This window comes from Papio anubis, unplaced genomic scaffold (assembly GCF_008728515.1).
Source record: "Papio anubis isolate 15944 unplaced genomic scaffold, Panubis1.0 scaffold512, whole genome shotgun sequence".
NCBI classification, from domain to species: domain Eukaryota; kingdom Metazoa; phylum Chordata; class Mammalia; order Primates; family Cercopithecidae; genus Papio; species Papio anubis.
The window spans coordinates 1,544-26,334 of NW_022165325.1; the positions used below are offsets into that span (position 1 = coordinate 1,544).

Below are 24,791 nucleotides of genomic sequence, written 5' to 3' on the forward strand. Positions count from 1 at the left end.
CCCCTCAGTGGCCAAAAAGCTGGATTTCAGTTACGTATTGCTCCTCTCCTCTTACCTGTGTAAATCTGTATATTTTAAAAGGTTCATAGACTGCTATCCTTGTTTTTAATTTTTTTTCAATTTTTGGTTTTGTTAGTGAGCATGAGACTGGATGCCAAAAGACATGTTTCCTGGCCTTCCTTTACTCTTTCAAACCTGTGACAGCCCCTCCTAGATAAGAATGTAAAATGCAAAGGAATTACAGAAGAGGCGTTGGGGGATATCACCTCTTGTAGTAGATGGGTTGATCACACCCAGGCGTTCACTGAAGGGGACACTCTCTCTGGGACACCGCCTCCGATCACCTTCCCTGTAAAGATGCCCATTTTACCTGGGGTCAGAAAGAAGAGAACAACAAAGAGAAAGAGGAAAGTCCTCGTGACTGGGAGCGTCTTGAGAGATCAGCGCCGTGTCCATGAGGAAAGAGCAGCAAACATCCGCATTTATACATTTCTCCAGACCAAGTAACATCTTGATCAGTGAGGCTTATCAGAAACGAGAGGATTTCCATGCTCTGCTGCACAGAGCCCAGCCAACCTCAGTGGGTGTCACTCAGTCTACAGCTCATCATTTTTCTGATTCTGGAAAGTTTTCAACAAGGAAAGTGGGGATGAAGGGAGGACAGAGTAAGGCAGACACAGAAAAAGTAAAAAAATCTGGAGTCCAGCAGTTTGATTTCTAATCCTGGCTGTGCTTCTGAACAGCTTTTGGTTTACTCATATGTAAAATGAGAGTAATTATACAATATCTCTGAAAATGCTTCAGTTAAGAGCTGATGAACCACAGTGAGGTGGAATCTGAATTCCAGATTCAGTCTTTTTGAGCTTTGCAAACTTGGCAAAGGGCTTGACCTAAGCATATATTTGTTAAAAAATTTGAATCTTGCTGTATGCTGCACGCTTTTTGTGCTGGGTCCTGCCATGCTGCCCACCTGTATCATGGCACCGTTGGCATAGCAAGGGGCTGGTAACCATCATGCCTTGCCCTAGACACTCAGGGCTTAGACACTCAACTCCAGTCCTTTGCATATTCACAGCCAGGCCACTGTGAGGTGGATGGTGGCTGGAAGAGGATAGTAAGGGGGAGGCCAGGTGGGGCCCAGGGTGCCAAAGTGAGGGACCAGTGGCTAAGAATACTCCCAGGAAGGTGAAAAGGGAAAGGTAGTCTGGAGTGCACATAAGCCATGCTGCCAAAGTCCCAGAGCATGCTCCACTGTCCCATCAGACTTATTTACAATGCATATATTCAAAGGTAAAGTTATTAAGACTTTCAAAACAGTGACTGCAGAGCATTAAACCCCAAGTTAAGGCAGAGAACTGTGACTGCACTGGGCATTTACCTAGGAGGTTGGTCCTGATGCAGGCTATACAAAATGCCTAAAAGCTGAAAGCCCTGAGACTCGGCCCTATCCCCTATGTATACAGGCATTAGCTTGGATTCTGAATCTGAATTGTTTGCAAGTCACAGCAGCAACATAAAATGAGTGCCTTCCTGCATAGGTCAGAAAAGGTTCATGGTGAATTAATGAACTTGAAAAAGTGTTTACAGAAAACTTCGGTTCAAGGCTGAATAGAGAGAAATGTGCAGGTAGTACTAGTGATAGTAGCCAGGAACTCTGCTAAGTACTCTATGTACCTTATCTCAGCAAGCCTCTTAAATGCTCTGTGACTAAGTACCATAATTATATATTCATTTTAAGGGTTAGGAAACTTGAGGTTCATCAAATTAAGCAACCTATCCAAGGTCATATACTTTGTAAGTCGTATACTTTGTAGTCTATATTTAAAAATTTTTCTACTTTACGTTACAGAAATGAAGAACAGAACATCACGTAAATATAGGCAACAGGGTAGGAATAAGCAGAACTTATTTGAGGGGAAGATGGTATAAATCTTGCTTTTCATTCCACTTTTTTTGTGTGTTTTTTTGGTGTTTGTTGTTGTTGTTGTTTTGAAACAGGATCTCGCTCCGTTGCCCAGGCTGGAGTGCAGTGGCATGCTTATGGCTCACTGCAGCCTTAAACTGCTGGCTCAGGTGATCCTCCCACATCAGCCTCCCAAGTAGCTGTGACTCCAGGAACATACCACTGTGCCTAGCAAATTAAAAACATTTATTTATTTATTTATTTATTTATTTATTTTTGTGGAGACAAGGTCTCACTGTGTTGCTCTGGCTGGTCTCAGAACTCCTGGTCTCAAGCAATCCACCTGCCTTAGCTTCCCCAAAAGCTATGATAATAGACATAAGCCACACATCTGGGCCAATACCCATTTCCTTAATGAATTTAAAATATGCAGTAATTATGGCTTTGGTGTGTGAAGTGGTATCTTACAGGAAAGGGGACTCAGAACTAACTGGACAAAATGATTGCTGCCCCTCCTTTTCTCCCTGTGATACTTGTAGACAATAAAAATGAAAGCTAGAAAAGTGAGAGTTCACATTTACTGAGTTCTTACATGGTACCAGGCCTCCTTCTAAGCATTCCACATGTTCAAAACACTTCTGCGTTATAATCATACTAGATTCTTACAAAACCTTGAGAGGCAAGCAGAATTTGTGAGTGGGTTCTTATCTTCTCCCAGAAAACAGAAGCTGGAAGAGATGAAAGGAGTCACTAGCTTCCAGCCCCTGCATTAGTATGGCAGAAACTAGCATGGCCTCTGCTCTTTCAACCTCTAGCCTGGTGTTCTTTCCACTACACCAGTTAGGCTCCCCAAAATAAAAGGCTTTCTGGATGCCAAGGGTTGTTATCCATGATATCATCCCTTGATCCTGGGAAATGGAGCATATAATTGTGCTTTTATTGATTCGCTTCACTGATCAAGAGCATCTCCTCATTACTTTTAAATAAAAATGAGCCTCTCGTTTGGGTCTTCTCAAGGAAATCCCAATCTCTATTCTGAAGAGTCTTCTCTAAAAGATGGCCCTGATCAGGAAGACATTTTATTTCGTATTTGCCGTGTTCTTCATTTTGGTTCAACAGCCATCAGGTAAATAAAAATGGATGGGATTTCGATTGGGCAGATTATAAAGCCTGATGATTCTTCGATGTTTGACCTTAATGGTCAAGCTCTCATGGTGCCTGTCATGGGAATTTCTTAGACCTACAGTGACATTTTCTAGGAGCAAACTGCATATAGTATATATTTTTTGTGATTTGTTTTTGCTGGTTACCTGGAATGCTGACCTTGAGAAATAGAATAAAGATTGCAACTCTGTGATCTACTGCCTCCTGATATACCATGTCACACGTGGAGTTGGGAATGTTTTATACAGTGTTAATTCCTGTGTTGATTTTAATCTTCAAAATGTATTTTGTTTTGAATTTAGGGTGCCAGGCAGGACTTGAGTTTTCCGAACCATTTCCATCAGGTAAGTTAAATATCTTCTATATAATTATTTTTTCTCTTAGGAACTCTGGCTCTGTTAGTTCTCTCTGATGTCTGGAGACAAAGAGGGGACAGAGATAGTGGTGGAAACAGAATTGTCTGAAAAACCAGTTCATTAAGTTGTCTTCTTCTCTTTTTCTTGTTCCAAGGATAATATTTGGATATTTTTGATTTCATAAAAAAATATCTTTGTGACTGGACTGTAATTTGGCCATAGAGATGTGGACTCAGTGGTTTTTCCCACTAGCTGTTGGTGTTCACTAAACCAAGTTCTTAGATTTAGTCTTGTACCAGCCAATTAGCACTGCTCTGTGAACATGTCTGCCCATCTCTTGCAAGCTCTGCTTCTAAGTCTGGTAATAATATATGTCACAAATGCATGAGGTTAGTTGACGGAAGCTCAAATTAAAGAGTGAGGTTGCTTCAATGAAAACTCAGCACCACTGCAGAAAAACTATTCATAACGAATAGCCCCCAGATCTTTTCTTTTTCTTTGAAGTCATCTTACACAGAAAGAAAGCACATTGTAAACAAAACTAAAAGAAATATTGTAGACAAAGTTGAAAAGGTTTTAGACAGAATTTCAAAATGAGAAATATTAAGGTTGCTACTAGTACTTGAGTGTTTGCTCTGTACTAGGCATCCTGTTAAAAACTTTTCACGGAGTTTGTCATGTAATCCTCAAAACACTCCTATGTGGTAGGTATTATTATAACAAAAATATTTGCATATAATATTCCATTTGATCCCTAAACAGATTTAAAAATGTAGTCAGGTGCTTCTCGAATGGCCACTGGACAAATGAGAATGTGGACCTTAAGAACCTGGCGATTACTAGGCCCAAACAAGAGTTGAACCTAAGTTTCTTAACTTCATCTTCGAGGATCTTTTCAAAACCACAATATACCCCTCCCATTTTTGTCTAGCAAACTTCACAGTCATATCAGGTATGTATTTTTATAGTTCTGTAATACATAGGTCTCTTTGTCTGCCTGTGGTTTACTTTTGATCCCTGCAAGATGACAAACACTTGGAGAGTAGGAATTGTGATGATCTGTTGCTTAAAAACTAACTCTCCCCAACTCCCTCCTGCAAAAGGCAGGAGCTCTTTTTGAAAACTCTGGGCCCGTTCTTGAAAATATTCCTTGTAATCATACACACGAACTCTCCCTTTTTTTGGTGGTGTTTCACATGTTCCCCATTTCTAGACATTTCCTGGAAAGCTCCGTCAGCAGCTGTTTCTTGGCACAGGGAGGTTTGCCGTCTGCGAGTCGTGCAAGCTCGGTCGGGGGAAATGCAGGAAGGAGTGCTTGGAGAATGAGAAACCCGATGGAAGCTGCAGGCTGAACTTCCTCTGCTGCAGACAGAGGGTGTGACAAACCAGACCAGCACACTGATGGCCGTAGAAGCAGGCCTGGGTATTCAAAGACGTTCAAGGGAAGTTATGTGGTTTATCCATATCACACAGTGAGTGAGTCTCAGAATCAGTCTCATGTCTTTCTCTCTTTGTTTTATTTTTATTTTATTGCTTATTTTTAAAAGACGACTTTTTTTTTTTTTTTTTTTTTTTTTGAGATAGAGTCTCACTCTGTCACCCAGGCTGGAGTGCAGTGGCTCGATCTTGGCTCACTGCAACCTCTACCTCCCGGGTTCAAGCGATTCTCCTGCTTCAGCCTCCCAAGTAGCTGGGACTACAGGCTTCTGCTGCCATGCCCTGCTAATTTTTCTATTTTTACTAGAGACGGGGTTTCACCATGTTGGCGAGGCTGGTCTCGATCTCCTGACCTTAGGTCATCTGCCCGCCTTGGCCTCCCAAAGTGCTGGGATTATAGGCATAAGCCACCACGCTGGGCGAGATGACCTTTAAAAAAAACGTGTACCTAGTATCTGCTCAGTCAGATACCACTACTATGTATTTGTAGAGTACCTTATGATTTATGAAATATTTTCCATACTTCTCTCATATGACTCATGATTATCTTACGAGGTAGGTTTTATTACTCCTATTTATATTTGAAAATATTGAGGCTCAAGAGGGTGTCAGTTCTTCAGAGTCACAGCTAGGATCCAGTAACTGGTGTGCACATTGCTGTCTTGTTCTGTGTATCCATCTGTATGTACTAACTATGTTAATGGAGTAATAACTCTATCAAATACATTATTTTTATATTCACATTGTTTCTTGGTTTGCCTAAATACTGTCATTCATTGATTCTAGTACTTATGGTGTATTTACCTGTGAAAGAAAATGATTAGAGATTAACTGAAAATGTTCAACACAGAATGTACATAAATGGTTGACTGTATAACTTTTGCCTTGTGAAATAAAATCCAGCTTCACAAAATAAAGGTCAAAATTACCAGCCCTATGACCAGTGACTTGAACTTGGTTACTTAGTTTTAACGGATGAGACTAAACAATGTTTTGTTTAACATTTGGGCCTATTATTTGTCTCCCTGTGCTCAAATCTGTTCCTTGTTTTTTTTCTGCTTTGCTGAGTAAAATGGGAACTATTAAATGCAAACTACATTTTCTAGGCTTCCTGACTTCTGGCTGGTTTTGGTCACTGTAAGTATCTCCTAGGAGAATGGGAGACTGAAGAAGGGAGGGCAGTGCGTATCTCTCCCCGACTCCCTCTCTTCTCCGGCAGTGGCTCTTCCCGCTCAGCCAAGCCCCTGCTTCTCTGTCTTCTGCTCTCACTTGGCAGTCCCACCACAAGTTTAGCTTCTGCCAGCCAGTGCTCCTCCCAGGCTCACACAAATCCTTCCGTTTTTCCTCAAACCTTAGGGCAGTGGAAGATTTCAGCTGTGACTATCAGTAAGTTTGCCTCATTGCTCCCGCTTTGCATTGTCATCTTTTCCAACACTTTATCTGTACGTATTAAATTCTTTCTTTGGAACTATCCATTAGGGGAAACCTTTTAATGCTTGATTGATTCAATTTTTAGATTCATTCTATTTACATATGAGCCACTGTTCTCCAAAAGAGATTTGAAACACAGCCCTCAAGAAGCCGAGAGTGTTTCCTACATTTCTACAAGAATTACCCCAGGGCAGTGGGAAGTAGGGTATTTGATCTTAAGAGTCCAGTTCACAGTAATTATCTGCTCGCAGATGCTCCTCCTCCCCAGGTCTCCACAGTGCAAATGCAGCTGCTAGCTTACAGAACACCAGGAAACTGGAATACTACTTACTCATTCCAAATACTGCATTGTTTATCGTAAAAAATGCTCTGGAACCTAGTTGAAGTTTCTTCTAATGAAAGATTCATGTGAGTGTCTCAAAGTCATACAACGTGGTAGACCAGTAGCTGTGCCCTGATAATGACCTCATGTAGCATCCAGATGGCAGCTTCAGGGGACACTTCCCACAGGTGCTCACCTAGTCACAAATTATCCCCTTTTGTGGCAGGCCAGGTCTCACTAATCCAAGCCTCCATAACAACTGTTTTAGTACTCACTAAGTGGTTAAGTTAAATATTAAAAGCTTAAAAAACAGTGCCCTCATATAAAGGCTGGAATGTAACAAAATTCCAACCAAGAGTTTTGCTTAGGCCTTTCCTGGGCCTTAAAGCATGACAAAATAACGAAGGAGTTCTTAATAGGACTCGTTTAGGATTAAACAAGTTTGTGGGAGGTCTGAAGAACTCCCTAAACATCAGTGATTTAGCAGGAGACAAGATAAGGGTCATCACCCCAGCACCTGGACCCATTTTGATTAAGTACATTTACCGAGGCTCCAGAGGAAGGTGTTCAGGACTCAGACCTTAGGTATAGATTAAAAGAAGTTAATCACTTAGGTCTTTAGTTGAATGCACACTTACACATAGACATATAGTTTAGAAGATATATAAGCTCTGGAAAACTTTGTAATTTTAAGTTGGTCTGGTGATAATTTCCAGGCCTTCTCCCTGTAACTGGTTGCAGAAATAAAAGCTCTCTTCCTCCCCAGTTTATTTGCATCTCGTTATTGGGCTGTGAGAAATAGCAGCCCGACCCTCAGTTTGGTCCAGGAACACTTTTTCTTTACACTTTAGATTCATGGAAACAAAGAAGCTGAAAGTAAAAGGATGGAAAGAGATTTGCCATACAAACAATAACCAAAAGAGAGCTGTAGTGGCTATACTAATAGTGCACAAAACAAACTTCAAGACACAATTGGTACCAAAGACAAAGAAGGGCATTTTATAATGTTAATGACTTAACCCATCAAGATAATATAACAAGTATAAACACATGCCCCTAACAACAGAGTGCCAAAATACATGAAGGGAAAACGGACAGAATTGAAGAGAGAAATAGAGAATTCAACAGTAATAGCAGTAGACTTTAATATACCACTTTTAATAATAGACAAAACAACTAGAAAAAAGATTAGCAAGGAAATATAAGATTTGAGCAGCACTGTAAAACGATTAGACCTCAAAGTCATCTGTGGAACACTGCACCAGTTACAGCAAAATACACATTCTTCTTCTGTTCACATGAAATATTCTTTAGAATAGACTGTATGTTAGATTTAAAAACAAGCTCCCTCAATACATTTAAAAGGATAGGAATTATACAAAGCATGTTCTCTGAACACAATGGGATAATAGAAAGAAATTTGGGAAAGTCACAACTATGTGGAAATTAAACAACACAAGTGTAAATAAATGATGGGTCAAAGCAGAAAACATAAGGGAACGTAGAAAATATTTTAAAGGGAATCCCCAAAACACTTTAAAATACACAACACAACAACAACTTACCAAAACTGTGAGATACAGCTAAAAAAATGCTTAAAGGAAAATTTATAGTTGCAAATGCCTATATTTATAAAGAAGATAGATTTAAAATCAGATAGATTTAAATTTCCATCTTGAGATGGAAGATGGAATTATTTTCCATCTCAAGAAAATTAAGGAAGAGCCAACTAAACCCAAAGCAAGCAGAAGGAAGAAAATAATAAATACTAGAGTAAAAATAAATGACATAGAAACTAAGAAAACAATAGAACAAATCAACAAAAAAAAATTTATTTTTTGAAATGATCAACAAAATTGACAATCCTCTAACTAGACTGACTAAGAAAAAAAGAGAATACTCATATTACCAAAATCATGAGTGAAAGAGAAGTTTTACAAATGATCTTAGGAAAATTTTTTTAAAAGTATTATAAAGGAATACTGTAAACAATTGTATGGCAACAATTTTGATCACCTAGATGAATAAATACCTAGAAATGCATACATATCAAAACTAATTCAAGAAGATATAGAAAGTCTAAAATGAACCAATAACAAATAAAGTGCATGAACTGATAATAATAACACTAACAAAACTCCCACATAGTAAAACCCAGGACCAAATGACTTCACTGCTACATTGTAAAGATGTTATTCCATTTTCTTCTGCCTCGATTTTTTTTTTTTCAGACAGGGTCTCACTCTTATGCTCAGTGCAGTGGCATGATCTCGGCTCACTGCATTCTCTGCCTCTGGAGCTCAAATGATCCTCCCACCTCAGCCTCCTGAGGTGACAGATCACAGGTGCCTGCCACCATGTCCAGTTAATTTTTGTATGTTTTGTAGAGATGGAGTCTCATTACGTTGCCCAGGCTAGTCACAAACTAAACTCCTGGCTCAAGTGATCTGCCCACCTTGGCCTCCCAAAGTGCTGGGATTACAGGTGTGAATCACCACACCTGGCCTGGCTTGCGTATCTTTTGATGAGAAGTTTGCTGCAGTTATTCTGCCATCTTTCCACCGGCAGGAGGCATATATGCCTTCTCTGTTGACAAAGTAGAGGATGTTTTTTGTTTTTGTTTTTTAATGCGCTCCCTTCTCCTAGTTCTCCTAGCTTTAATATTTTGTTTTGCATTTTTTAGATTGTTTATTGCACCAGTGCTGTACAAACAAGTGTTGTTCTTCCTCTGGTTTCTTAATTAAGAAATTAAGACTTTCTTTTCCATATAAGAGAAAGATTCTTGCAAGCTTTCATTCTTTCTCACAGTGGCTGCTCTTCCCCTCACCCAACTTACATCATGAAATACTCTGATCTTTTCTGTAAGCACCCACTGAGTCTATGGAGAAGACATTAAACGTTGGTGTGAATTTCTCTTTTGTCTCTGACTCCAGAAGTTTATATTGTTTCTCCAGTTTATACTTGCTCTTAGCAATTCTTTACAGACTTTACTTGAAATCTTTTAAATCATATTCTGGGGGTAATCCGCTTCAGTGAGCAAGCTCTCATGTTCTTCATTTTTTGGAGGTTCCTGTCTTTTCTTATATTTGTAGGTAGGTGGCTGACTTGTGACCTTAGCTTTCCAATGAGTTCAAGAAACTGAATATTTGCAGTTTGCCATGTGTTTTTCTGTGTATTTGTTTTGTGTGGGATGATTTTCTTTACATATTTCTACATCTTAAGCAGAAGCCATTCTTCTTTTAATAACATATTTAATTTCTTTAAGAGATATAGAAATACCTATATTTTCTGCTAATTCTTGTGTCAATTTTGGTAAGTTAAATTTTTGAGAGAATTTTTCCATTTTATGTAAGTTGTGAAATGTTTTGGCATATACATGTTGACAAAATTTTTATATTATTTTAATGTTTCTTGAATCTGTAGTGACAACTTCTTTTTCATTTATTCTGTATAATTGGGCTTACATTGTTCCCTTTTCTAAGGTTCTTAGAGCATAATTTTAAGTCATAGATTTAAACATTTCTTCTTTTCTACAATAAGTATTTGGATACAAATTTCTTTCAAAGTCATTGTTTTGTTGTGTTCCACAAAATTTGATATATAGAAATGATTTCCAATTATTCTCATTGTTCATTCTTTGATGCATACACAATCTAGAATTATGTTGCTTTATTTCCACATATTTGGAAATATCCTAAATAGCTTATTTTATAGATTTCCAGTTTAATCACCTTGTGGTGAGAAATATACTCTGAAGAATTTAAGTGTTTTTAAACACATCAATATTTGTTTTATGGCCTAGCATATGGTTTATATGTATGAATGTATCATATATACTTGAAAAAATGTGTATTTTTCAGTTATCTTATGACGTGTTCTATAAATATCAATTTAGTCGATGGAATGGTGGTATTGTTCAGATCATGTATGACTTTGCTAATTTTTCCCTATATTCTATCAGTTGCTGACAGACTGGTGTAAAAATGTTCTCCTATAAATATAGAAATGTCTATTTCTCCCTTTAATTAAATCAAATCATATAAAAACATATTAATGGTTTTTATGTATTTTTGATGGATTAACCCTTTTCTCCTTAAGCAACAGCACCCCACGCAATAGAGTGTCAAAACAAAACAAAACAAAACAAAACAAAAACAAAACAAAAACCTGCCCATGTACTCCTGAACTTAAAATTAAAGGTTTTTGTTTGTTTAATTTTTTTTAAGAATAGGTTTTACGTAAAATCATGTACTAGGAAAAGGATGGTGGCTATGTATCTTATTGACATGGTAATACTTGAGATAAGACTTGAAGGAAAGATGAGAGAAGTCTAAACAAAGACACAGAATAGAATATTCCAGGCAGAAAGGCAGAGTTCTCTGCGTTTCTCTCCCATAAATGTGATTTAGATAAAATCTGATCCATCAGCCCACGCATGAATCAGTGGGGCATGGAAAATAGTTATGTTCCCAACGAACATGACAAACCAAAGTTGACTTCCAGCCCCTTCAGGGCAGTAGAACATATTTTAATCAATGCCCCTTGATAAAAGAGCTTGATTCCAGCTACTGCACTTCCTTCATCAGCTCTCCCCTGATGCCTGGAGCCATGAAAATATTTTTCTTTATTTTTGCTGCTCTCATTCTTCTTGCTCAAATTTTCCAAGGTAAGAGGGAAATTTTTTAGAGGTAGAGATGACAGTCTGCTCAGGATGTCTTTTGAGAAGAAAGCTTAACTTTTACAAAGTTGAAGGTTCCAAGGCAAACCAGTCACTGAAAATCTTTTCCTGAGCTCAGACACAAAACAACGGGAGCACATTGACCGGGACGTCTCCAACCTTAACAGTATCTAGTCAACTTCCCTCAACAGCTCTGCTAAGGAATTCAGACTTCTTTGTACTTTTAGATCTCTTTCCTCCTTTTATAATCTGCAACGCAGGTTCAGCACTTTTTTTTTGTTTGTTTTGTTTTGTTTTTTTTGAGACGGAGTCTCACTCTGTCGCCCAAGCTGGAGTGTAGTGGCGCGATCTCCGCTCACTGCAAGCTCCGCCTCCCGGGTTCCCGCCATTCTCCTGCCTCAGCCTCCCGAGTAGCTGGGACTACACGCACCCGCCACCACGTCCGGCTAATTTTTTTTTGTATTTTTAGTAGAGACGGGGTTTCACCGTGTTAGCCAGGATGGTCTCGATCTCCTGACCTCACCATCCGCCCCTCCTCTGCCTCCCAGAGCCCTGGGATTACAGGCATGAGCCACGCGCCGGGCCAGGTTCAGTATATTCCAAAGTGGATTAAAAAAAAAAAAAAAAATCTCCAAGGCAAATGCCAAACATATTTGTTAAGTTAGGGAAGTACAGCCTTTGTAGTCTAAATTAAACCGAAGTTGTGTTACTAGATCCTCAGACAGCTAATTTTTTTTTCAGGTCTGAGTCGTTGGTCCAAATATCTTATCCATAAATTATTTTAGACTTTTTGGCTTTCACACACTGGTTGAAAATTACACTATTAAAACCACTAAACTAACATCTTGCTTACTAATCTCTTAAGTCTTTGCATCTTTGAGATTCTCTTCGCTTGATACAACCACGACTGTGTTCCTAAGAAATGTTTATGTCCATACCTCCTCTACTATCCTTCGTTCCTTCTGTTGTGAAGCTTTTCCTATTAGAGGTTCTCCATGCATCAGGAAGCCCCCTGTCTGCTCCTTCATGGCTCCTGAATTTCTACATTTCTTTAATATACATTCTGTCCTCAGTAGTCCTAGAAAACCAATAGATATTGAATGTGTGCTAACCACTTACAAGAAATTGTTCTGTCCACTACGATAAAGGTAGGTAAAATAAAAAGGTAAAAATATAATTAAAGCATGGACATTGACCTTAATTTGCTTGAAGTTATTAGTCTAGTCTTTCTGTGTTGTTCAAAAAGACATTGCCTGTACTGGTAAATAAGCTTTCAATACATTTAACATGTATGAGTAAGTATATCAATGAGACAGGAAAATACACAAATAACTTTAATATGAAACAGTTTTCACAAGTGCCATAAAAGATGCAAAGTATAAAGAGAAGCCATAGATGTGGAAACTTGGTTCTAACTAGGAAATACAGAAAGGTTTCCTGGTAGTACTGTACTTCTGTAGTACAAATACTACAGAAGTAGTATTTGTATTGCACATTTGGAAATAGACAAGACTAGAACTAAAGAACAGAGCTAAAGAACAATTTCCCCATGAAAGTTTCAGTGACTCCATTATTTCAGTGACCTCCTTGACCCCATGAAAGTTTCAGTGACTCCATGAAAGTCTCAGTTGTAAAATCAGTTCCCTATTTTCTGCCCTCAGCATCTTTTCATAGATGTCAGACAATGCTCCAGGATAGATAAACTCCTTTTAAATTGTCTTCCCCACCCACTTTAATCAGTACTCCAATTTATTCAGATTGGTCTATAGATGTGGAGGCATAATAGCTCCCTGTCCACAAAACTCATCTCAGATGTATTTGAATTACAATAATAAGCATAGTTTGGGCACAAATTAGAACCACTACCATCACCATAATCACATAGAATCTCAGAGTTAGAAGTGAATTTAATGGTCAATATAAAAGGCAATAAACATAGGCTGTTAGGCCAAACTGTATGAGTTTGGATCTCAGTGCTAATGTTTATAAGCTGTATGTACCCTCTGTTTTACTTTCCATTCTATAAATGATAACAATAATAGCATTGTTTTGAAGATGAATAAACTTGTTATGCTAATTAGAAACTAACTTGTTATAATCAAGAATCTTAATAATAGAGTGACTGAAGAAAGACAAAACCTTATTTCTCTTTCATGTAAAAGTCCAAAAATAGCTAAGTTGGCTAGGTGAAGGTAGAGGGCTCTCTTTCACCGAGTTTTGTTGTGATTTGGGCTGAAGGTCAACCCGGCCATCCTAAACAGTTGACTGTTTTATTTGGTTCCAAGGATGTTCTAACAGGCAGGGTTAGAAAATATAGAACATGATTAAGATTACATAGAAGCAGTTCACATCATTCCACCCCTTTTTCATTTTTCCAGATTTGTTCATGTGGACATATAGAAATAGGAAGCTAGGAGCTGATGTGATTAGCTAAATATTCATGCGTCCAGAGAAACTCAGAGGTTCTATGACTGAAAGTCTGAAGGTAAAAATAACTGCTTTGGGACAGTTTAACAATCTTTCTATATAACTGCTTGGGCAGTGGCAGGCACATACTCTATGCTATGTTAGAGTTTACCATTGTTTAACTGTCATTTGTTCTTCTACTTATTTTTTTGTTCTCTGCCATGATTCAGTATTCAACACCCTATACATGATTATATATATATGTATATATGTGTGTGTGTGTGTGTGTGTGTGTGTGTGTGTCAATTGATTGTCCAGATGCCTGATAAATTTCAGTGATCTATAGCTCACAGTATCCCAAGTTCAACTTTGGACTATTTAAACATTTCTCCTTAATTGGAGCAGAAATCTAAGTCCCTGAAATTTCTTTCCATTAGTCTTTGCCTTAACTTGGCACTAACAAAATATGTTCCACATGATAATATTTCAGATATATGGCAACTAATATGTACTGTTCTTCCCCCAAAGTTGTTATTTCCAGGAATAAACGTTACTCCTTTTGAGAATAACTGCTACTTCTTCCACTATTTTTTCCTAAGAATGTATCTTACCAATTAAAAAAGTTCCTGTTTTGACATATTTTTTTTCTCTTCAACCTAATCTCTGTTATGAATGAATACACATTGCCTATGTCCCTCCAAATTTGCTTGCCAGAACTAAATACATGATTCCATTGGTGTTCTTTGCACAGTAAATTGAGAAGGACTAGCATCATGTTGTTTATCTTTCTACCTAAAACTGTGAGACTCCAAAACCATACGCCAGGGCATATGATCTACTATTGGTCTGCCTGTAATGTAACAGAACAATCTTTAACTTTTGCTGTAAATCAGAGACTATTTGGAGACACGAAAAAAAAAAATCTGTTGATAAGGATGGTTCATTGGAATTAGAAAGTACTTTGTCACCTTCCTTGGAAGAAACATTCTGTTTCTGTACAAGCTAGATATGATTTTGACATATGAAAATCTTTTCTGTTTTTCCCAATTAGCTATTTAATAAGGACATTGATTATATTGTACCAGGGGTGTGAGCTCAGACATGACTATTCAGATAACATTTGATTTTTCTAATTTCTAGGTTTATAGTCTGTGTCTCTAGGAGTTATGGTAATGAGGAAGTCTGAATTTGGCCTGGGCAATGTAATTTTATCTTATAGTTACTAATTAATAGATAACTAAAGACAAATTGCTTTCTTTACTTAGCCAGGACAGCAATTCATAGAGCACTAATTTGTAAGAGAATGGAAGGTCACTGTGAAGCTGAATGTCTTACCTTTGAAGTAAAGATTGGGGGCTGTAGAGCTGAATTAACACCATATTGCTGCAAAAAGAGAAAGAAAGATTAAAAACTAAGCACCAGCTGCAAGAATGAAAGAGGTGAAGATTCTCTGGCTGCGATATCAGTGGGACAAATCTCTCTGCACCGTCTCTCTTTGATCTGCAAAGTTTGGATTATCTGAAACCATGTCAGTCTAGCTTCCAATGCTACAGGGAGATACCCTTCCTAGGCTGTGAACTTCTTCCAGGCAGACACTATATCTTGTTGACCTCTGCACTGTCAATTCCTGACACAGGGCCTATTCATGATTTTTTTCACTTTATAAAAAAGTGAGCCATTGAATAAATAGATAAAACAGATGGAATGGAATGGTTGGACTGGCACTCAGGTGAATTGAGTTCTAAAGTTATAGCTCTGGCTTTGAACAGTTGTAGGACACTGGGCCCTCTGTGCCAAGATTCTGATATCTATAATGTGAGCAGATTGAACCTGTCAGTAAAGGGAATACCTGCCAGATGCTAATTGTGGCTGCTTCAGCAGTATCACTGTCATGTACTCTTTTCTCTCTTTTATAGGTAGGAATTGTTTAGAGTCTTGTTCATTTACCTGTTAGATCTAAAACATCAAGTTTTAGAATGAAATGCACCCATATCAAAATTCAAGTTGACTGCAGGTGGAGCAATATCTTCATTCTGGCCATTTGCAGTGAGAATGGATCAAATCATGGGTTTCTGAAGCAGTAAGTTCCCTAAAGGTCATCGAATTCAATGCCCTTATTACAAATGAGGAGAGTGAGACTCAGGAAGGTTATACAGTTACTGACTTAGTCACATTTCTATTCCAACTTTGGGCTTTCTGGACTTGTCTGCTTAGCATGTCCACAAAATAGCATGCTGGAGGGTAACAGAACAACAAAAGGCAATCCTAAAGATGGAACGTTTCTCAGCGTGTTCAGGTGAACAGTTAAATGGAGGAAGAAATGGAAACAAACTGAAAAAAAAAAAACATAGAAAGAAAAAATAAAAAGACACTTTCTAAAATCTCTGTTGTGATCCTGCAATCCCTGCCCTTTCAGATGATAACAATGATAACAATGGCAAACCGAGGCTTGCCTTTTCCCTAATTTGCCAACATTTGGAGTCCCAGCTTTCGAGCAGAGGAAAGCATATATCACAGACTATTTCATCATAGAAGTCTTATAGCACACCCTCCCAGAACAGAAGAAGCAAAATCCCTCTGCGCTGCTCCAGAAAATGTTCTTCTCTATTCAGTTAAGCTGGCTTCCTATAGAGATGCAAATAAAAGAGAAAAAATACCTGGAATAAGACAATGTGTAAAATGTTTTAAAATAAGAAATAAAATGTATTTTTGAAAGATCTTCTGGTATTGCCACTTGTCTTCATGGTGCTAATTTTCTTATTCTTAAAACTATGCTGGAGGAAATTATGTAAAGTTATCTGCCTCAATCAGAGGATTTTTCTGTTTCTGCATTTTCCCTAGAAATTCCTTATCCATTGTCTCACATAAAACTAACTGCCTTTGAGAATCTAAGTGTGTTTAGGCTTTCTCATTTCTTCTTTTTTTCTTTTTCCTCTTCTTTCTCTGTCAATGTCAAATGACTTGAAATACAGCATACATTTCCTGTCTCCAGTGTTTTCATACCCTATTTCCTTTTCAACCTATAGAAATGTCTTCAAGCCAGGCATGGAGGCTCGTGCCTGCAATTTCAGCACATTGGGAGGCCAAGACAGGAGGATCCTTTGAGCCCAGAAGTTCAAGACCAGCCTGGACAACAGAGGGAGACCCCATCTCTACAAAAAATTTTAAAAATTTAGGCCGCGTACAGTGGCTCACGCCTGTAATCCCAGCATTTTGTGGGGCCGAGGCGGGCAAATCATGAGATCAGGAGCTCGAGACCAGCTTGGCCAACCTAGTGAAACCCTGTCTCTACTAAAAATATAAAAATTAGCCAGGCATGGTGGCACACATCTGTAATCCCAGCTACTCGGGAGCCTGAGGCAGGAGAATCACTTGAACCCAGGAGGCAGAGGTTGCAGTGAGCAAAGATCATGCCATTCTACTCCAGCCTGGGTGACAAGAGCAAGACTCCGTCTCAAAAAAAAAAAAAAAAAAAAAATAGCCAGGTGTAGTGGCTCACACCTGCAGTCCCGATTGCTTGGGGGTTGAGCCCTGGAAGTTGAGACTGCAGTGAGTCAGTGCACTCCAGCCTGGATGACAGAGTGAGACCCTGTTTCAAAAGAAGAGAAGGAGGAGAAGGAGGAGGAGGAAGAAGAAGGAGAAGGAGAAGGAGAAGGAGAAGGAGAAGGAGAAGGAGAGGGAGAGGAAGAGGAAGAGGAAGAAGAAGAAGGAGAAGGAGAAGAAGGAGAAGAGGAAGAAGAAGAAGCAGCAGCAGCAGCAGCAGTGGAGGAGGAAGGAGGGAGGGGGAGGGGAGGGGGAGGAGAAGGAGAAGGTGAAGGAGAAGAAGATTATTTTAGCTGTCATCATACTAATGGAATTTCTCTTTATAAAGCTACCAGGTACCTCCTTAGTCACTTAATAGTAGCTGTTCTCTTAATAAATTACCAGGGCTGACTCCAGTGACCTATGGCCAGTATTCATCTTTCAGGCCTTTTCTGAAACATTTTACAAGGTGATCTATCTCCTGCACCTTAATTTCTCTCTCTTCTGCCTGTGAGAATGTTTGTCTGCTGGACATTTCTCTTTGTCTTCTCCACACATTCTCAGTCTTCTTTGCTGACTCTTGCTAATATTCTCTTGGCTGGGATTGCTTTCACCTATGTTTCATTCTCTTCTTATTAAACGTGTTATCTCTAAACAATCTCCTCCATTCCATTGGTTCTCACTCTTTATGTACTAATGACATGGTGTTACTTCTTTACTTTTATGACTTCTTTGTTCTGTGGTGCTGTGCTGAGACTCTGAAAACTACATTTGTCATACTTCTTGGCCAGTTAGCACCTTTAATGAAAGGTATCAGCAGGAAAGTGGAAAACAAAATGAGGAGTGAAGGCATCTGTTCCTATGCTGTTTTAGTCAGCAGCATTCCAATGGCACCAGATGGTTGGCTCCACGCTTCAGGCTTTCTATTCTTTCCACTTTTTCAGCAGCCCCACAAATGTGCTAGAAAAGGACCAGCAGCATTTTAGCTCTACCTCCTTGATTGTAAGAGGACCAGCTGAGCTACAATCTGCTTTTCTATGCACCTTGTCTATCCACGCACCTGTTGGACCATGTCTCCTCCTCAGAAGTCTGAACACTGGCTATCAAGTGCCTCTGCCTCATTTGCCTGCACATCAGTCATTGAGCATTGCTCCCGTAAAATTTTAAGCATGACTTATGTGGTGTACCCCACTAAGAGACTTGGGCACCTGGTACTGTGTCCCCCCCTCATAGGTTCAAGCTCTAGCTACATACAAGGAAGAGAATTTTGAGCAGTAGCCCCCAAGAGTAACTTTACTCCTTTGTTCCTATGTTTAAAAGTGATATCGCTTTTGTGTGGTTATCTCTGTGCCTTTTCAACCTTCCATTACTTATATATCCAATTTAAGTTTATTGAGCTACTCTAAGTGGATTTCTGATAGGCACTTCAAAGGTAATGTCTTTATTGCAATTTATTGGTTTGTTTTCAAACCTGGTCTTCATTGAATATTCTAAACCTTAGAAAATATTGTTATCATTTACTTGACATTCAGGTTAAAAGTAGAGGTTTACTCAGGAATGCTTACTTTTCTGAATAAGTCACACAATTTACTCATGACATTAATCTGCATAAATTGCTCATTAATCCCTGTAAATCTTAATGCAATTATCTCTTTCCCTCTTCCTCCTCACTGATGTTGTTCTAGATCAGTGCCTTATTATCTTCAGCCTCTACTCTTACTCTGTCAAACTTGGTGTTAACAAATTCATCCTCACTACCAATTATCTAAAATTTACTTATAATTTGTGGATTGAACTTTGCATGAAGTAAAGGAAGAGTTCTACTTTTTCATGATGTAGGAGCACACACATGAGCACACACACACACATGAACTGACAAACCATAAAAGTTAGTGTAAGATTTGTATTCAGATGTCTACGACTCCTTAGAACACTCAAATATTAGAACTAGAAGTAACCTTAGAGATCAGTTAAGTCCCAGTTTCCAGAACTATATTGATTAATTATAATCAGTGTAACAAGCCTAGAATACTTACAATTAGAGCTCTATGCCCCACTCTAACACTTTCAAATTGCGATCTCTTAAGCTAAGAATCTAAATTTGTAAAATGACTTTTCCAATTAAGTCTCCTGCACAGTGACATTTTAGACCTGTTGATCACTGAACACAGAAGCATCTGAGATCCATTGATCTCTGTCCCACACCTCCAGTTAGTTGCAGAAATAGATCTAGGCTCAAATCCAGGATTTCTGCCTTCATGTCCAGTGGCATATCGTTGTGTTGCACTTTTCATTTGTAAACGAGATATGGAGAGGGCATGACCAAGTGGTTCACCTTGCCCAACCCCAGGAACAGAAGCTCAGACTTTATTGGGTAGACAGACACATGTACAGCAAATGAATATTCCATGTGTTAAGTTCTATAGCCTGATCCAAGACATGTGTGAGTTTAGAACATGTGCAGTTAGACTAATTATGACTGGAGTCATTGAGGTCAAGAGAGATGTCACAGACAAAATGCCCTGTGACCATTTAAACCAACTGGTTTATCAACTTAGCGTAAATCACTTTAACTGAAACTGAAGGAGTGTTGTTGCTAAACTTCCTTTGTTGCCAATATGTTCGTAGTTTATGTTCCCATTTGACAATCATTTCCATTCAAAATTGCTCACTTTCATTCTTCTGGGGAACTGAACCGAAAATGTTAAGGACTCTCTGTTCTCTTCTGAAAGCCATTCTGCTCATATGGTGCACTTCTGTCCCTGGTTGTCTATATTGAGGTACAGAAAGGTCTTTTTTATCCAAACAAAGACATTCCACTGGCCCAGGTGAGTTGCTGACCAAAATGAAGCCACCCATCTCCTGTCTCTATGGACACCTTCACCTGTGAGGACTATTATCATTCTCATTTGCCACTTAATTTTTTCCCTATTTCACTTTTTTTTTTTTTTGGAAACAAGTTCACTAGGTGGCAAAACAATCTGTGGAAGCCTTGACAAGTTTAATGAAACTGAGACCTTGAGGGAATCCACTGGGCAAAATCTCCAGTATCTATATATGGAGAAGGGCTGTATGAGAAACCATGAAAACTGATGACAGAGAGAACTGTAGTTGTCTAACCTGTGCACGAGCCCTTCTGACTGTCTGAACTGCAGAGCAGGCCGGGTAAAGGCTGACTTAGATGAACTGCAGTAAGAGGTGCTTCAGGGTGTCGGGATCCACCTCTGCTTCATCACTGAAACTGAACAGGATCTGAGTAGTAGAAAATGGGGCACTTTCCTGATTTTTCTTTTCTTTTTCTTTTTTTTTTTTTTTTTGAGACAGGGTCATTCTGTTGCCCAGTCTGGAGTGCAGTGGCACCATCATAGCTAGGATTACAGGCACATGCCACCATGCCTGGCTAAATTTTTTTATTTTAGTAGAGATGAGTTGTCACTATATTGCTTAGGCTGATCTCAGACTCCTGAGTTCAAGCAATCCTCTTTAGTGATTTTAAGAAACTTACAAGAGAGAGCTGTGACAAAGCTCTGTGGACCCAAGGCAAAGAGTGTAACAGGGGTTGACTTGTAAGGATCACCATCAATCTTAGAAACCTAACCCATAGTCCTCCAATACTGCTGTTCTTCTGGGCTTGACGCTGTTCCTAGGACTTTATTCCAATCCTTGACTGTACCTCTTTTTTTTTTTTTTTTTTTTTTTTTTTGCCAACCCTTGGTCTTTTCAAATAGAACTTACAGAGATCAAAACTCTAGCTCTGAAACTGAGTGTACTGCTTCACATTCAAGGTAGGAAGAGGAACTACAGGTATGATGTCTTCTGCACAGACAGGCTTTAGAGCAGCTCTGAATCAGACTCCCTACCTTTGTCCAAGGAAATGCATGTGCATTAGGATCAGATCCTCTCTGAGGAGGTAGGGCTGGTTATGCCCAGAAAGTGATGTGGACACAGGTTGCCTTATAGACACTGCATTGCATTTTAGATGGACCACCTTTTCATCAGGCCTTCTTAGTGCCCCAATCAAACAGCCTTCCTACAACCATTGTGCTTTGGTAGGTTGTAGTTTCTTCTGAAAAAGCTAAGGAAATTTTCTAAGGTAGGACAGGAAAATCTTGTTTTAGATTGTAATAATAAATCATAATTTTAAAAAATTACGCTTCAATGCATTGTCATTTTTTTCACGCAGCTTTTATCAGATCCATTTTCTAGGCAAGGAATCAGAGACTCAGAGACACAGTGAGCAGATCTTAATTTACCCAGACATTCATTTAGAGAGCTTAGTTTCTCATAACGGGCTTCCAAATGTAGACAATGTGTGTCCCATGTAGACCCGAGACGAATCCATTCACTCTATTTGAAGACTCCTCAAACTCATATTTTGTAGAAACCAAAAAACAAAATATTTGGTAGAGAAGGTGGATTAGTGTCTGAATGGTACATACAGGCAGAGCTACATTACTTGGCTCCTATGTGAAGAGAGAGGGAGCTGCAGAAAAACTAAATGGGAGGGCTCAGATATATGAATTTCTTCAGTTGAAATTGTACACAGTCCTGGCTCCTTAATCTGTGTCCACTTCCCAGCAGGTATGGGAGGTATGAGCTGAGCTCAGGAGAAACAAACTTAGCTCTGGAAATCTGGAGAAGCAGTGGGCAGGGCTGATCCCCCAAGTACCCTGATGAATCCCAGTGTTCTTTCTGCTCACTTACCTAAGGGAAGTTATTCACATTTTAAATCCATTTTGAATCAAAATATTTATATATGTATATTTTTTAAAAACTTAAAATTTAAAGAAACTGGTATTAGTTATGGGAAAACCAGAAGGGTACCCTCATGTGGAAATAATCTTTGAGAAATCTTTGCAGAATGAACAGTTGGGATTTTGATCTTTCCAAAATCCAGCTAACATGCACTTAAGAAAAAGGAAAATCAGGACATTTAGAAAATGAAATGTTAACTTATATATTTCACTTTAACATTTATTAAGGATATTAATGAGGCAATTGAAAATTGAAAATGCAGTTTTGCTATTTTAAAAATTCTTCTTGTGTGAGAGTAGACTTCCCTTGGTAAATGTCCACGGAAATATTGAACCTTTAATTTTTCATTACTTCTACAAAAATCATGTATTTCCTAGAAGGTACGCATTTTGCATGCCTCAATATCCATAGTTGTCACAAAATACTCAGAAACAGAAAACAAAGCATTAAACTATCCCATATTTTAAATTAAAAATATTTTTAAAAATAACTCTGACAACACTGAAATATGTGAAATTACAATATATTCTGAAATGATTACCTAAGAAAATTAGGGGATGTCATCCACGTTTGTCTCAAAGGAATTCAGATTTATGATTCATCTTAAGAAATGCGAAAAAGAACACATTAAATATAAAGATGGATAAAGGAATTTATTAATATACACAGTAAATATTGTTGTTTTAAAGCAATGATTCGGGCCTCCTGGACCCAGCGCAGGTCCTGGCCCAAGAAGTCCCTGGAACAGAGCCCCTGCTTTTGTCCCTGCCTCCTGGGTGAATGAGGAATAGAAAAGGAACCTACATTCCTCATCCTTGGTGTGAATTTGCATGCTCCCCACAGACCAAGTGTGGCAATTCAGGTGTAGTTCTGACAGTAAATGGCCCGTTCTGACTGGGCTGGTGGGGGTCCTGGTCCAGCCACCTCCAGCCAGGTGCCCCTGGGTCGCGAAGGCGCCACACCTGCTCCACTCAAAACGTGCAGCTCCACCCACTCACGCTAGAGAGGAAGAACTTCTGCCATAAACTTTTGTTGTTATTGTTTTGTTTGGTTTGGTTTGAGACAGGGTCTCGTGCTGTTGCTCCGCCTGGAGTGCAGGGGCCCCATCACGGCTCGCTGCAGCCTCGACCTCCTGGGCTCAAGTGATTCTCATGCTTCAGCCTCCGGAGGAACTGGGACCACAGGCACCCACCACCACACCTGGCTAAGTTTTCATATTTTTGTAGAAACAAGCTCTTGCTCTGTTGCCCAGGCTGGTCTCGAACTCCGCCCACCTCAGCCTCCCAAAGTGCTGGGATTCTAGGTGAGAGCCACTGCATCCAGACTCCTAAACAGTTTTTAATTTGTCCAGAAGGAACCGGATCATCAACCTATGTAAGTGGTCTGACTACCCTGACCATAAAGTATCAGAAACATTCAACTTGCAGCGAGTGGAAGCAGCCCAGCCCCACTGCACATAAAACACTCGTGTGGTGGCAAACACGGAGACCAAGGCTGCACTGGCCGGAAGTGGGGACAGATCCGGATACGCCCTGGGGACACAGCAGGGAAGCTCAGGCCCGGACCACACTGGTTCTGCCCTCTTTCCGGCCCACTACCCCATCCTGAGACCGCAGGTTCCGGCGGACCTGGATGCAGATTTTCCGGATGAAAGGCCTCTTTCCTGGAGTGGACTTCGATATTTTCTGTTCACAACTCCGTGTCGCCGCCCTCCACACCTAGGATCTGGCGTCGGGCGTCACTGCCGACGTCACAATCCCCGCAACTACTTGTCTCAGCCGCAGAAGCTCCACGTAGCTGTCAGACGCTGGGAGGTTGGTGCCCCGCCATGTTTTTCTGCCTTTTGTCTTTTCACCTTCTCCCTTCCCCACCCAGTGCCCCGTGTAAGTCCCCACTCGGAAGTGGATTCTCACCCCTCGCGGCCCTTTGTGGGCAATGCCAGGAGGAGGAAGACCGCAACCTCCCGCTGGCTTTGGGATATCTTAGACATCAGTAGCCTCCTAAGGCCCTCCACGCTGTCCGCACCCCTCCTTCATCCTCGCGTCTCGTGGGACCCTGTCCTGCTGCCCTCAGTCCTCTCCTTAGTCGCAGACTCGGAGAGGCCCCTGAACACCCTCGGCTTGGACATCACCGGCCACAGTCCTGTGACACCCTGTGATCTTATGTCCCAAATCTCATTCCACTGACTGTGCCTGTCAGGGTGTGCTTAAGATTTTTGGTGTCCCAATGTAAAGTGTGCTCTTATTGGGAAAGGGAACTCTTCATTCTGTTCTTGTGAATGTAGATGTGAAGCCAGGGGATAAGGAGAAAAGAGAGGCCAAAAGAGAATCAGAGAGCCAGGGAGCCAGGGAGAGTGAGGTTGAAAAAGAAGGTAAAACTGACTACTGGGAAGCTGTCTCTGATGGATTTTGAAAAGCAGTGATAATGAAAGATTTCTAAAAGCTTTGTAGAAGGTGTTGAAAAAATAGTGAAAGTTTTGTGGGCAAGAAGTAGTGGGATAGATGACATAGACAAAGAGAATCAGGAGAGAGGTGGAGGACAGAATAGAAAGGGGATTCTGACCAACCATAGCAGGGAGGAGTAAAGGAAAGATAGATCCCTAATTCATTAGGGTTTTTTAAAAAAATGCCTTAATTATATACTCTTTTAATTTTGTTTCAAATTCAGATGATGAGGCCTTCTCAGTTTTTCAGTCTTTATTTTATTTTGGGAATATCTTTTAGTACTTAGTAAAAGGATTTTATGCTATTTCAATGTGTTCTTGGAAAGGATCTTGTTTTTTTTATATTAACAGTGAAAACCTAGTTTAATCAGTAA

At 39.6% G+C, this 24,791-nt stretch overlaps 3 protein-coding genes and 1 long non-coding RNA gene across 6 annotated transcripts in view; 3 read left to right on the forward strand and 1 right to left on the reverse strand.

The window, feature by feature from the left end:
- Positions 1–127: 127 nt before the first annotated feature.
- LOC116273285 lies at positions 128–20,109 on the reverse strand. The gene is made up of 4 exons (XR_004181682.1): positions 19,425–20,109; positions 15,033–15,080; positions 12,230–12,369; positions 128–2,131 (listed from the first exon to the last, which is right to left on the reverse strand). It is a non-coding gene; the product is annotated as an uncharacterized LOC116273285 (long non-coding RNA).
- On the forward strand, positions 2,182–4,971 carry LOC101001191 (beta-defensin 105A). Its single transcript, XM_003902394.5, has 3 exons — positions 2,182–3,029; positions 3,370–3,415; positions 4,684–4,971. The coding sequence occupies exons 1-3, from the start codon at positions 2,960–2,962 to the stop codon at positions 4,802–4,804; spliced, it is 237 nt and encodes a 78-aa protein (XP_003902443.1). The 5' UTR covers positions 2,182–2,959; the 3' UTR covers positions 4,805–4,971.
- On the forward strand, positions 9,908–16,831 carry LOC101000848 (beta-defensin 107A). Its single transcript, XM_003902393.4, has 2 exons — positions 9,908–11,279; positions 14,963–16,831. Exons 1-2 carry the CDS (start codon positions 11,210–11,212, stop codon positions 15,103–15,105), a joined length of 213 nt encoding a protein of 70 aa, XP_003902442.1. The 5' UTR covers positions 9,908–11,209; the 3' UTR covers positions 15,106–16,831.
- Positions 20,110–23,221: 3,112 nt separating the features above from the next.
- LOC101003073 (proline-rich protein 23D1-like) overlaps positions 23,222–24,791 on the forward strand; it is a 29,633-nt gene continuing 28,063 nt past the window's right edge. The window contains exon 1 of one of the 3 annotated variants that reach the window (XM_009212477.4): positions 23,222–23,788. The gene's annotated coding sequence lies outside the window, so the exon portion shown is untranslated. Of the gene's footprint in view, positions 23,858–23,894; positions 24,346–24,791 lie in introns of those variants that run through there. The other 2 variants (XM_009212476.3, XM_009212479.4) reach the window with 2 other exon arrangements.

Bases quoted from the DNA above. Each gene is read 5' to 3' on its own strand.
- LOC101001191 (XM_003902394.5), top strand. From the start codon at position 2,960: ATGGCCCTGATCAGGAAGACATTTTATTTCGTATTTGCCGTGTTCTTC. The intron at 3,030-3,369 runs GTAAATAAAAAT...TTTTGAATTTAG, and splicing joins TTTGGTTCAACAGCCATCAG to GGTGCCAGGCAGGACTTGAG. The intron at 3,416-4,683 runs GTTAAATATCTT...TGGCACAGGGAG, and splicing joins GAACCATTTCCATCAGGTAA to GTTTGCCGTCTGCGAGTCGT.
- LOC101000848 (XM_003902393.4), top strand. From the start codon at position 11,210: ATGCCTGGAGCCATGAAAATATTTTTCTTTATTTTTGCTGCTCTCATT. The intron at 11,280-14,962 runs GTAAGAGGGAAA...TTCTTTACTTAG, and splicing joins TCTTGCTCAAATTTTCCAAG to CCAGGACAGCAATTCATAGA.